General features: G+C 38.3%; 1 protein-coding gene across 4 annotated transcripts in view; it reads left to right on the forward strand.

Moving 5' to 3' along the window:
- The window catches only part of LOC131784054 (fibroblast growth factor receptor 2), a 15082-nt gene continuing 1820 nt past the window's right edge, over positions 1-13262 (forward strand). The window contains exons 1-14 of one of the 4 annotated variants that reach the window (XM_066160150.1): positions 1-188; positions 1560-1715; positions 4637-4990; positions 5683-5715; positions 6035-6325; positions 6929-7306; positions 8120-8578; positions 8976-9140; positions 9548-9658; positions 9962-10146; positions 11400-11522; positions 11621-11732; positions 11948-12044; positions 12914-13019. In XM_066160150.1, the coding sequence (XP_066016247.1) occupies positions 1646-1715; positions 4637-4990; positions 5683-5715; positions 6035-6325; positions 6929-7306; positions 8120-8578; positions 8976-9140; positions 9548-9658; positions 9962-10146; positions 11400-11522; positions 11621-11732; positions 11948-12044; positions 12914-13019 (2484 nt within the window). In that variant the 5' untranslated portion in view covers positions 1-188; positions 1560-1645. Of the gene's footprint in view, positions 189-467; positions 520-1212; positions 1716-4636; positions 4991-5682; positions 5716-6034; positions 6326-6928; positions 7307-8119; positions 8579-8975; positions 9141-9547; positions 9659-9961; positions 10147-11399; positions 11523-11620; positions 11733-11947; positions 12045-12913; positions 13020-13262 lie in introns of those variants that run through there. The other 3 variants (XM_066160153.1, XM_066160156.1, XM_066160149.1) reach the window with 3 other exon arrangements.

A 13262-nucleotide genomic window follows, 5' to 3' on the forward strand; every position in this document is an offset into this window, starting at 1 on the left:
TCTCGTGTTTCTCAGGAATCCACCTCTAACTATTTGTGTCTGCTTGCAGGTATTGAATTTGCAGCAGCCCTCCTGCTTACAAAGTTAACCGCATTAACAAGACCAGACCAATTTTCGCACACCTAAGAGCTGCCCAAGAAAAATAAAAAGACATCAGGAGGCACAGATTAACTATTTACAGTCACGAGGTAACGAGAAAAGAGTCGCAGCTAATGCTAATGAAATAGATATCCGTACAATTCGGTAAAGAATTGGAACAGATAAGCAGGTCAATAAACATTCCGAACGCGGCACTGTTAATTTAAAACACGTTGACAAAAGCACCTAAGCCACTACTATGACAATTGTACAGATGGAAGGAGACCTTTTCGGTAATCTCATTTAGAGTCATCCTCTGGTTTGTAAAAGTACGGAGTAGTAGAAAAGGAGCAGGCTACAATTTCCCAAATATTTGCGAATCAACACGATTACATCCGTATTCGCGAGTCACAGTAGTGTACGAGGTAGCGAGTTCGTCAGGTGAGCTGTTTTTTTCATTCGTGGAAACTGTTCGCAGCTTCGGATTCTCTTCTTTCTCATTATAATAGTTATAGTTTGCGCTACGATTGCAAACAGCCTTTGTGATGACGTGGCTGTACTCATGGAAAAGTAAATACGGGATCGATTGTTTACTTGAGGCAAACAGTTTGTTATCACACGTATTGGCTATTTAGTGAGAATCCCCCAGGAGGATTGAGGAATGTTGTTAAAATGTTGTTTTCGAAGGAAGATTTGTTATTAACCAAATAACACAAAGCTTGCGAAGAAGGAAAAGAGTAAGCGATGAGGATCAATGCTTCCGTCGCTTGCAAAGATTTCCTTCTCAAATTTTTAATGTTTTAACTGGACCACGGTAGTACTTTCACTAAACAATCTTCCTGCGGTTTTAACAAACTCTTGGTCTTAATGGTGTGAGTTCCTTCTCGACGCACTCATCAGATCTAAAAGGCACAGACCTCAGTGAATATGCAAAGGATTCTGTTAATGTGCTTTCAAAAAGACCAAGAAGTGATTAGGACCTGAATAATAAATTTGCCCCAGGGGTACAAAAACCTCACTCAACCGGAAACGCGTGAGTACTTGACATCTATTGTATTTTTGACATGATGATAGAGGTGTGGCCATTTGTCACTTGAAACTATTGAAATTTCACACAAAATTCAACCAAAGCCAACATACCGAGACCAATGAAATACTAAGCCAATCAAAATTCACTTGCAAAGGAATTTGTGTCGTTGTTTGGCTGTGCTTAACGCTGAATCACTAAGAGAATTGGAATATCGACTTTTTTCCGGACAAAATTCCTCTTTGTCGCTCTATACATCTTCATGAAAGCAAGGCATCTGTCACGGTGACATCAAATAGAAAATAATTCGCTATTTGGCACTACGTCAGTATTGTGCCATCAGATTGACAACAAGCAAATGAATTGTCTGCGCAGCCCCAAGATAAACCAGGCAACTTGAGAAGTGGAGGGCACCTAAAGATCATCTAACCTAGAAAATCACTTATCTCCGTAGTTATCCTGCAATCGTTGGACCGATTGACGAATTTCTGCGGTGAACAGTATGTTAATTCGTAAAGGAAGGCTTCGGTCGATGTGAGGATGCAGGAAAAGCGGTGTTGGTGGATATTGTTGGTTAACTTTATAATCAATTCGCAGACTGCTCAACCCGGTAAGTAGATATCTAAATACTCCATTGTTTTATAATATTTACATGTAAAGGAAAAAGGGCCTTCCTTGTTTAAAGTTTGGTTAAAACGGTTGACTCGGACAGATCTTTGTATGAGTTACTGTAAAATGAAAACGGTTTCCGCTTTTTCTGTCAGCCTAAATTAAAAGTCGTGTGTGAGATCTCGTCACGCTTCGAAAATCAATTTGAAGTAATATGTCAAGATCAATGGCTCTATTCATTAGAATCATGCAAGGAAAACTCGTTATTACTAGACGGGTCAAAGGAAATGCTACAGAATAGCTTCACGAACATTCGCGAATGTTTGTTCAACGCTTAAGCATAGCAAAGTAGATAGCAAATAAGACACTCGGTCATCACAAGCTGCTGTTTACCATTTGCATTGTGTTCGGCATTGTTGCCTTGTGATATTTCTGGTCTCTCCAGCTGCTCTTAACGCCTTCACGTTTTATCAGTCATTCAAAGAGTAAAGAGCATATTCGCACTGTACTCGCGATTCAAGCGAAAGGTTATGGTCCTAAGTCACAATAAACAATATTCGAGGGACAATCGTTTTCCGTCGAAAAACAATTCCGTGTTCGTGATCGTTTTATGGCCACCTTGTTTTCTTCGGCGACAAGGTGCCAATATCCCAAATGGAAGTGATATAGGAACTAACACTAATCATATTTTAATAAAAATATTCAACAAATGCTAACTTTGAACAAAGATTTGTAGGATTTTGACCCTGTTTCCGTTCTTTTTGAGAAAAGACGCTCGTATATTGCTCGTAGGCAATTTTATTTAATACCACCGATCGCAATGGACGCAGCCACGCGTTATTAAAACATCTAAAACTCACGGGGCGTTGGGCTCCAACGTTTGTCAACGGGCTTTCTACTAGTTTGTCTTCTACCCGGGAATTAGGAACTTATTAAAAGTTCTCGGTAGATCCTCGCCAGGCGGTGCGGCCTTATCGAAAATGCGGCGGTTTGCTATCGATCAATCGACATGTTACCCTCTCGCTCTCAAAAGTGGCTCTAGAAAGTTAGATTTGGAGAGAAATTTCTTTGTTGGATCCTGGAGAAATATATAGAACCACTCAAAAAGTACCTGAAAGAAGTTTCTCTCGTAGGATCTAAGATTATACACAGAACTGCACAAAAAGTAATGTTGAGGAGAATTTTGTATCCTGAACCAAAACGTTCAAGCTAACTTACTCGCATTAAATATTAACAATTTGACGGTTGAACGAGAGGGAATGTAATAGAGAAATGAGTTTACACTACAAACCATTTGGTTTTATACTGTAAATGGAAAAAAGGATAGGTTGCACTGCTAAAATTTCTTTCTGAGAACCTCAAGATACTAAACCCATGACTTTAGAGAGATTGACCCCTTGATAGGTTTTAAAAATAGCTGGTAGTTCAGTTTCCAGTTTTTTTTTCTCCAGTCTCAGTGAAACGGTCATGATGCACGTTGCTACTCAATTTCTCACTGAACGGACGATCGTACGCAATCTAGACAAAAGTGAGCCACAGGCATATTTTTTTGCGCGTAGAACAGTTCTCTTGTAATGGATTAAAAGATCAAAGCAAGCAAGCAACATTTCTACTAGTTCTAGAATCAGTAAGAACCTATGTAAGGAAATTCTCTTACTGTTCTTTAACTTTCTACTAGTTTTAGCTGCCCTTTTTTCCTGCAAATTGACAGTCAAATAGATGCTAAGCTAACAGCTCGTTCCCTGGGATACGTAGTGGAAATTGCGGTCACTAAATATTGAACAGGAAACCATGATATGGGGATGTATGTTTACACTTTTACTTGACGAGTTATTGTGTGAGCAGAGATATGAGGTGAAAGAAAGATAACAGAGACTGATCATTTTTTCTCAGAAAAACATTTCTGAAATCGTTTTGAAAAAGCAAATGCTGCGAATGCGAGAAAGCTTTGATCTTTCATCACAACTTGAATTAGGTTTTGTTATATGTGTCAAGATTTTCCCTATCATATAACATGCTTTCTGAGCGGCAAGTCGGCAAGAAAGCATGTTTTGCGTCTGTCTGCGCGTTTGATCCTTTTTTTTATCGGTGGTTTCGTGACGACCTCGACTACGAAGCGGGCAGATTTAGACTTAGACAAATATATGGTAACGTAAACAAATGACTTGGTACAAAGTACAAGCCAAGACCAAAAGTATAATCCCGTGTTGTTTATGAAAGTCAATGACGAGAATTTCCGGCGGAACGTACGAGTAACTGAAGCTGTGGAGAACATAACAAACAGGGTTTGAGTTTTCGATAAATTAATGCTCCATCGATAACTTAAAACGAGTAAATATTTATTTCCTTATTTAAACTTTACGCGAGGTTCCAAAGGAAGCTCAACACACCTCGAAATGAAATAAACTATATTGCACTGGCAATTAAGAATACCGAAATAACATCTTTAAAAAGTGAAATGTAATCGGTGAAACTCGCTTCATTCTTGGTACAACACATAATGAAACATTAACCCATAAAACCAGCAAATAGTTTTTTGGAGAATCTAAATTTCGTAATTTTGATATCTTCGCAGAGATCAGTGTGACCTTGTATCACATTGAGGATCCGAACTGTCTACGCCGCGTAATATCAAATTTATAAATACCGCGTGGTATATGAGTGATCAAATACTTAAGGGCGTCAAGCCCTAAGGGGAAATATGCAATAATTCTTACTTCGATAACACGATTATATCAACTGTACTGCCGGTGTAAAATCTGTCTCCTAGGAATGGCATTATCCCTCAGCGAAGCTAAGCATAGTTGCAATATTTGTTACTACAAGAATGGGGTTTTACTGCGCTTTTTCACTCCAAAACTAATAGCAAACGATTAATATTATTAAAACTGACTTGAAATATTAATTATTAAATCTTTACAGACAATTATCCACCACGTGTTCAAGATACTCTAAAACCACTGAATGTCGCTAGATTAGGAGATACAAAACGGTTAAGATGTGCTGTGACAGGGCTTCCACCACCGAATATCACATGGATCAAAAACGACCAGCCTTTGCACCAGTCTGAGAGGATAAGAAAGCTAAACAAGAACAAAACTATTAAGATCAAAGGAGTCCGACTTGATGACCAAGGCAACTACACCTGTATTGCTGAAAATCCTCTCGGTAAAGTCAACCTGACGCTCCAGCTAAACGTGCGTCATGATGAAATTCTGACAACTACTGGTTCACCACTAGCAACTAAAAGGCCCACAACTGAGCATCAGGCTAGAGGTAGGCAATCATATAAGATCTACAGAGAAGCACCTCATCATGAGTTTGTTCAAAATGGTTCAACCTTCTTGATTTGCAGAACCAACCCTAATACTTTGGTGGCTATTTATAAGTTTGACTTAAAAATGAAAACAACAATTGGACTGCAGAAACGCTTTTGGCCACTTTTTGTCACTGTACCCTAAGCTCAGATCATACACCCTCGAGTACGTACAAGTATCTAAACCGGCATAAACTTTTCTCTTTTTAAGAAACCTTTTTTTTTAATAAGAACGTTCAGGCTGGAATAAACCAAAATTTTAAAAAGAAACTAAGAACACACCCAGGCTGAGAGTCTTTTAAGGACGTCTATATTTTGCCCTTTTTTGTGAGAAGTATAAATAAATGTAAAAGAAATGTAAAACGAAACAATAACCTAAAAACTTAAGGATATTTTTCAATATTAGCAATGTCTTTATCTTATTGCAAGATACACTGAACATCAATTCAGTTTGTAGTCTAACTTAATCGATTCATTGAAATACTATACCACGCTCAAATCACAAAAAAATTAGAACGTTCAGCCCCAGCCCCAAAATAACGCCTTGTTATAAAAAAAGTTTATCCTAACAAGAATAAGTACCGTTATTTCTCCCTGACCACAATTTTGGAGATACGTACGAGGTCTTTCGAAACGATCTCTCTTTTTTCAGATTTAATGACGAATCTCAAGACTCCGGAATCAAGTAAGTACCTGTCATCTTGTATAATTATTTTAGGTAACTCATGGATAATGGCTCATTAGAAGAAGGTCATTGCACTCGACAAAACGCATAACCCTCTTGTAAAAAAGAGACAATCTTGTAATCATCCTTGTGATCAGAAAAGCGGACTCCCATTCATCGTTCGTCCAATTCCGTTAATCACTCGTATGATTACAGACCGAATAGGACCCCACTCGTTTCTATTATAATTTTTATCACCATTACTAATCATTCATCCACTCGGTTCAACGGTATGTACGAGCTTTATTATTTTGTTTTTGTTTCTGTTTTTGCACTTTAGCAGGAGCACCAATATTTAGTGATCCAAACTTACTGAAGAGATCGTTCAGGGCATGGCCTGCATCACACTCCATAAAACTAAAATGTCAAGCAATTGGTGAACCACCGCTTAAATACAAATGGTTGAAGGACGGAAAGATCATAAAAAAACGACGTATGGACCCAAATGTTAATTCTTCCCTTTGGTACCTGAAACTGCGAGATCTTGTACCCACTGATTCTGGGAGATACACCTGCATAGTATCCAATCACTATGGTTCGATAAATCACACTTTTACTCTTCAAGTTGTTGGTAAGTCTAGCAAATGAAATTGTCTCTGATTTATAAGTTAACCTATATGACATTGTAAGTCACTCTATCCGGGAATATATTTTTCGCTTCGTTTTTTGTTTTGTTTTCACTTAAAAAAAGAATAACAAATACGGGTAACTATCACTCTGTTGACTACAGTCGTAATCTCAAAACTATAATGGATAGAAGCAAAAAAGAAAATCCCCGAGAAAATTATTTTTTAAGCCTGAAAGAGTGTGTTAATCCCAAACACTTCAAGAGGGTGGCATTATTAGAGAAAAAACTGTTGTATTTTCGGTACAGGATGGTGACAATTACAGTTCAGAGAGAGAAAAAGTACCGAAAGGAAGCCTTAAGACAGCTCGATAACCAATGATGTTATCGATAAAGGGAGGCAAAAGAGATAGTATGCCATCCACTATAATATCCACAAGTTTTTTTTTAGCAATTTGGGACACATAAGGAATCGTAATTTTCAAGATTTTGCAAATTTATCAGCGTTTGAATATTTTTTTTTCTCGCTCCTAATTTTTACATTACGAAGTAATCTTTTTACAGCTTCAAGTATCTTCTCTTCAAAATTATCTTCCCTTTTCTCAACAGCCAGACCTCGGTCAGCTCCGATCCTACAGACAGGTCTTCCAAAGAACAAAACTGTGCAAGTTGGAGATAATGTGACATTTACCTGTATTGTTCTTGTTAGTGGAACTCTCCCGGATTTCAGATGGCTTAAATGGAACAAGTCCGTCAATTCTATACCGAAAACTTACAATGTAATTTTAAATGGATCATATCGCCTTATAGACCCATACTATTACAAGACCGTTCGAGTAAAAAATAAATATGGTGTTGAGGTGAATATTGTAAATGTGACCGAGGAGGATTTTGGACTCTACACTTGCTTTGCGAGCAATCATATCGGCAACGATTTCAGTAGTGCATTCCTCATCAAATATGTGAAACCCACGGTTCCTGTGACAGGTCAGTATCTGTTTAAAGCACGCCGCCGTAACCTTTCGTATCTGCGCACCTAGATAAAATGCTTTTAAGTAAAGCATTTTACATAATAGTCGCCAAACGGTATTTCTCAGAAACGTCTTATTTAATCAAACTTTATGATTTAATTCGTTCACTACAAATTCTCCAAACCGTTTTGCCACACATTTCTTTCAATTGTAGTTCTAAACATGTGGTCTTAAATCAAACAATATCCCCTTTTTCCAATCACCTTTTGCTTGGCAATGTAATGATATGGTTAGAAGGATCACTTCTTAGCCACTCTTAGGAGTTAAATGGTTAAGAACTGCAACGTGCCTTAGAATAACAGCCGTCATTACCACTGTCGCTTATGCGGGTAGCCAGTAACCACCCCAGCAACATATCCCATGTGGCTGTTGGAATCTCTCTCTGTGCGACCCATGAGCTACATGTGTGCCCTGTGAGCGATGACGTGCTGACTAGGTCTATCCTCGTCCGTGGCCGCCAACTTAGCTTACCAGATTATCATCTCTGACTAATAATTTCCATAAGTACTGCAATTAATTCGGAAAGTGTTCTATTAGTAACATACTATCGATTGCAATAGTGCACACGTCTGTGATTGAAATTCAACTTTCTATAAGCCTGGTGATCTAGAAAACACGTTATTGTTATAGCCACGAGAAGTAACACAGTTAACTACCCAAAGAAACACAACAACTGATAGACTACTGCGATCTTGACTTTTTTATTTGTAAGTATAACTATGGTCGTGCTTAATAAATTCTGAAGATTGTTTTGATTTTTCTTTCGTAGAGACGGAAGCCACAAAACCAACAGAACAACCATCTTCACCTGAGAAGATCACAGCATTTCTCACGAAAAAAGAAAAACCACCTCAAACTGGCCTAATTATCGTCATCCTTCTGTCAGTTTTCTTTTTAATAGCTATTATAGTAATCGTCGTGTTTGTTTTCTGTTATCGCAAGAGACTAAAGGAGAAATTCCCTAAAGGTTCAAATTCTCAAAAGGAAATAACTCTACAAAATATAGAGGCAAGAAGAGCGTCGTTACACCTTTTATCGTCAGAACCTAACACACCCAATCAAACCGATGGAATAACTAGAACGTTAAATTATGCAGCTCCAAGGAGGAGATTTAGTTCCAATGGATCAACCACTTCTACAGCACCTTTAATAAGATGCAGGAATGGAAGCTATAGGTCTCGATTTTCTTCAGGTGTTTCGTCTAGAATTGATTCTAACATCGCTGAAGGTAAGGAACGTTTATCCGATGTATTGAGGGATGAACCATGAGGAAACTTAGGGGGTAGGGGTTGGGTTAAAGAATTCTCGTGTTGCATGACTATTTCATAAAAAGTTTTTACAGAAAGAATTTGAAATAATTTTTTTTTTCGTTTGGTTTTGAATAGTCTCTGTACTCAAAATTACCCGTACATGTTATTGAAAATATAAATGTTGTAACTGTTAGCATCTGGCTTTCTTTTAATATCTTAAGAAGGAGATTCCTTACATAACTTAAAAGTGTAACGAGATTAATGTCTAATGACGAATTGTGTTCAAAGTAAAGACTAATGGGTGGTACTATATATCAATTCCTCAATACAACCATTTCATTGAAATACCATCACTTAAACTCTCTTTCATTACAGAGCTCTATGAGTTGCCTTGCGACGAAGAATGGGAAATCGACAGATCTCAAATAACGTTAAGAGAACAGCTTGGTGAAGGTGCTTTTGGTTTGGTCATGCGCGCTGATGCCGTGGGTTTACCTGACCTGCCTTCCACATGCTCAGTTGCAGTCAAAATGCTCAAGGGTAAGTCAGTGCTTATTAATCCTTTTTACTGGAAACGTTGAATGAACAATACTCTCTAATAGAACTTGAGCTCCGAAATCATAAAATTGGCCTATCAATGTCCACTTCTTGAAAATGATGCTTGACTTCGACTTGCGTACAGATATGTAACTTTCCTTCAACATGGATGAATGTTCCATCAAAAAGTTGGTGCGAATTAAAAAAACTCTCATCAACTACTAAGTTCTCCTTGAGATCAATATGCAGCACTTACACTAAACAAAGTGCTAAGCAGATAAGATGAGAACGTATGAACATGCTCTTCGTGTAAGTGGAACACTCAATTTAGCAACAAATAACGTCAAGCTTTTTGTTACTTCCAAAGCTAAAGCGATAATATTTTTGCCTCTAAATGTTGTAATTTACAGCTGACGCCACTGAGAACGAATTAGCAGACCTTTTGTCTGAAATGGATACAATGAAGGAAATTGGAAGACACAAGAACATTATCAACCTGATAGGTGCTTGCACGCAAAACGGTAAGGCATTCCTATTTTTCCAAAAATTAAACCTCTCATTCGTTGCAAAAGTTAAACAACCTCAATGTGTTTTGAAAAGTGCACAGAATCCTTGGCAATTGTCCATCAAGTAAAAAGAGAAAAATTACAAAATTTCCCTTCATTATGCTTATATGAAAATCAATAACCGCCCTGAATCTCGTATCAGAATCAACATGCATTCGCATCGCAGCAACACTACACCGAGCCCTAGCAGGTATTCATCAACTGCATATGTTATGTCTTTAAAAGAATGGTTAAGACCTTTACTTACATGTGTTTCAGGCCCTCTGTTTGTCGTTGTCGAGTTTGCACCACACGGGAATCTTCGACAGTTTTTGAGAGAAAGAAGACCATCTGAGTATCAACAACACACACTTAGTCACTCTGGTCCTTCCTTAACTATGAGGGATTTCGTCTCATATGCTTTCCAAATAGCGAGGGGAATGGAGTACTTGGGAACAAGAAAGGTATAATAAATAAATCCGGAAACAAATTGTATCCATATAAATGACTGTAAATATATGAAAATCATATATGTTAACAGCTCAGTTGGCAGAGCACTCCACCGGTACTGTAGAGGTCATGGCGTCAGATCCCGTGCAGGCCTGAATTTTTTTCAGGAGTTATTTTCACTACTGCTTAGTGTTCATTCCTGAGAAGATCGCTTTCATATTCGTTTATCCATGGAATACTTAAACCATCCATAATAGTAGTTGACTTTTTCGAGTTTGTAATTCTTAAAACTCGTTAAGTGATACTTCATAGGAAAAAAATAACAATTCTGGGTTTTAACGGAGAAAACTGGCAGAACCGATCCTTCGGTAACGGGCACCTTCCATTGCCTGGACATTTCTTAAAGGCCAGATTTAGCCCTTACATCTTTGAATATCTATTACTAGACACCTCCTTCTGACCAAAGATAGCCTGCTTGTCGCCCTAATCACTGGCGCTCTAACTCTTTCACTCCCAAGATTTCATTACAAATTCTCCTTACTGTCTGCATATAGTTGTGATGTTGTTCTTTTGGAGAGTTTGATATTGGATCAACTAATAATCCTCTGAAGTATTTTCCATTATTCTCATCACACTTCCGCTTGATATGGTATTGGTTATGTAGGGAGAAATTCTTTCCTAATCACTTGTGGAAGTGAAAGGGTTCACACGAGCGTTTCATCGCCCGCGGGAAAGGAACGCGGTGAGAGGCTTGCAAGGGGTCTGCGACTAACGCCAGACCCGAGGCAAAACTTTCCTCGACTCGACTCGACTCAAATCTTCCCGCAGGCGGAGAAACGCGCTAATAATGCCGGGTGCTCGCAGGATAGACTAAGGAGACTGTGTGAGGTGATCAACTGTCAAATGGAAAGGCTAAAATGTAATGTTCAATTTCAATTGAGTGTTAAAAGTAATACGGGATGGGATTGTTTTTGCTTCCTTATGCTCTGCGATAGGTCTTGAAAGCTCGCACTATCAAGTGTAAACAACCAGCCTTTTCGCGTTAAAGACCCATAACATTGATTAACTTCAAGTTCTGATAATTTCTTGTGATTTAATTCATTTTTCTGATGGGCAGTTGCGATCAGTTTGGGTTTGGTTATATGACAGTACTAGTAAGCGCAGGCGGAGTAGCAGTTTTCCCCTTTACTTTTTCTTAACGTCAAAGTTTTTTTTTAAAGTTTCGAAAAAAGTTTTTAATTACATTTTGAATTCTCTATAAATGTAGTGTGTTCATCGAGACCTTGCTGCCAGAAACATTCTTGTTGGAGAAGATTACATCATGAAAGTTGCTGACTTTGGTCTGGCAAGAAATGTGAGAGATGCGGAGTATTATCGGAAAACTACCGATGTAAGTGTTCACAGTTATCTTTACAAACTGCGATTTTGTGAATTTGTTTAACGAATCATGTAATAACTCTGGTATCTGAACATGTCTTTTGTTTGCAGGGTCGGCTACCAATAAAATGGCTCGCCATCGAGGCATTGTTTGATCGAGTTTACACAACACAAAGTGACGTCTGGGCGTTTGGTATATTGCTCTGGGAGATTTTTACCCTCGGTAAGGCCATCTTTAAGTTAACATCTTGAGTGAGGATATGAACGAGAAATGGTTGATACCGTGTGTACTTCCAATTTTAATTTCTATGCAAAGAAGTATATCGTTTTACCACTTAACTAAAAAAGTGCACACTTCAATATCACCTTTGAATTTCTAGACATGGGTAAATGGTCTAAGACAAGACAACAACTTAAGCCGGATATTTCTCTTTTCAGGGGGTTCTCCATATCCAGGAATACCCATAGAAAAGTTGTTCGATCTATTGAAGTCTGGCTACCGGATGCAGCAGCCTCAAAATTGTCCAGGAGATATGTAAGTTCAATTACAGTTAAATTGTTATTCGAAGAAAAACGTAAATATTCGCAGAATAAACCAAAATATTGCGTTCGATCTCAATCCGGAGGAAGGGTTCACCCTCTCTCAATCTCTTGGTCAATCTCCAGTCCTTCTGAAAGACAGGAATCGGGAAGGTTGTAACGACTACGACACAGGAAGTCCTCTATGACCCAAGATCATGTTTGTTGGTGGTGTTCACAGCTGCCGCTTGTAATCCACTCGGGAAGTTGTAAGAAAAAACAGTTAAGTGTTTCCTGTTCTCTTGATCATTGTTGACAACGTAATTGAATTGGCATGCATTAAACCGGAAAGGGGACTCATGTGACAATGTCGCTTTAGGCACACTTGTTTCCTGCTCAGTCAATTTCAAGGCTAATATTAGAGGAAAATCCCATACTTATCAACTTTCCTCGAGCGATCTACTTAAAAGATTAAGAGGAAGAAGAGTAGCATGTGATCTTTGGAACTGAATTTTTTGTGTTTGGGCAATTTCAGTTAGGGAGCCTTGAAAAATTCGAGGGCTTCGCGATTCGAATCACGACAATACTATCATGGACGTTTATCTATGAATTTTTTCAAGCATTTCCATTCAGCAGTTTTCCCCCTCACCATGTTGGTGGTTTGGTATGTTTCACTTCATGAAAATGGAGTTTCAACCCCCAATTTCTGTTGAACATCTTGCAAAAGTTCAACCGTTGGTAAGGTTAAATCATAGAAATGCAACCTTTAACAGGAAGCACAAACTTACATGTTAAACTGTAGGTTAAGATAGCGACTACGGAGTGCATTAGAGGAATATAACCTTGAAATGATAAATTTTTTCTTATTTTACATCGATTTTCCAGATATGATATTATGATGAATTGCTGGGATGAAACCCCCTGCCAACGAAAATCGTTTACAGATCTAAGAAAACACTTTGATGCGATGTTATCAAGCATGACGAGCAAAGTAAGTATCAGGTTACTCACTTTCGAAGTGATTGGGTGGTTGCTTGGCTAAAGGTACTTTTACTGAGCATTTTTTTTGAGGGGGGTGGAGAGGGGGAATGCAACAACGATCTTCAAACCTGTCAATTTTTTATTCAAGACGCCCCCCTGAAGGACGTGATTCTCTTTGGAAGAATGCACCTAAAACTAAAATTGACCCTCTGTAACTCAAGACCGTTACCTATGTAATCTAGGCGGGGAATTA

Source organism: Pocillopora verrucosa, chromosome 1 (assembly GCF_036669915.1).
Source record: "Pocillopora verrucosa isolate sample1 chromosome 1, ASM3666991v2, whole genome shotgun sequence".
Classification (NCBI taxonomy): domain Eukaryota; kingdom Metazoa; phylum Cnidaria; class Anthozoa; order Scleractinia; family Pocilloporidae; genus Pocillopora; species Pocillopora verrucosa.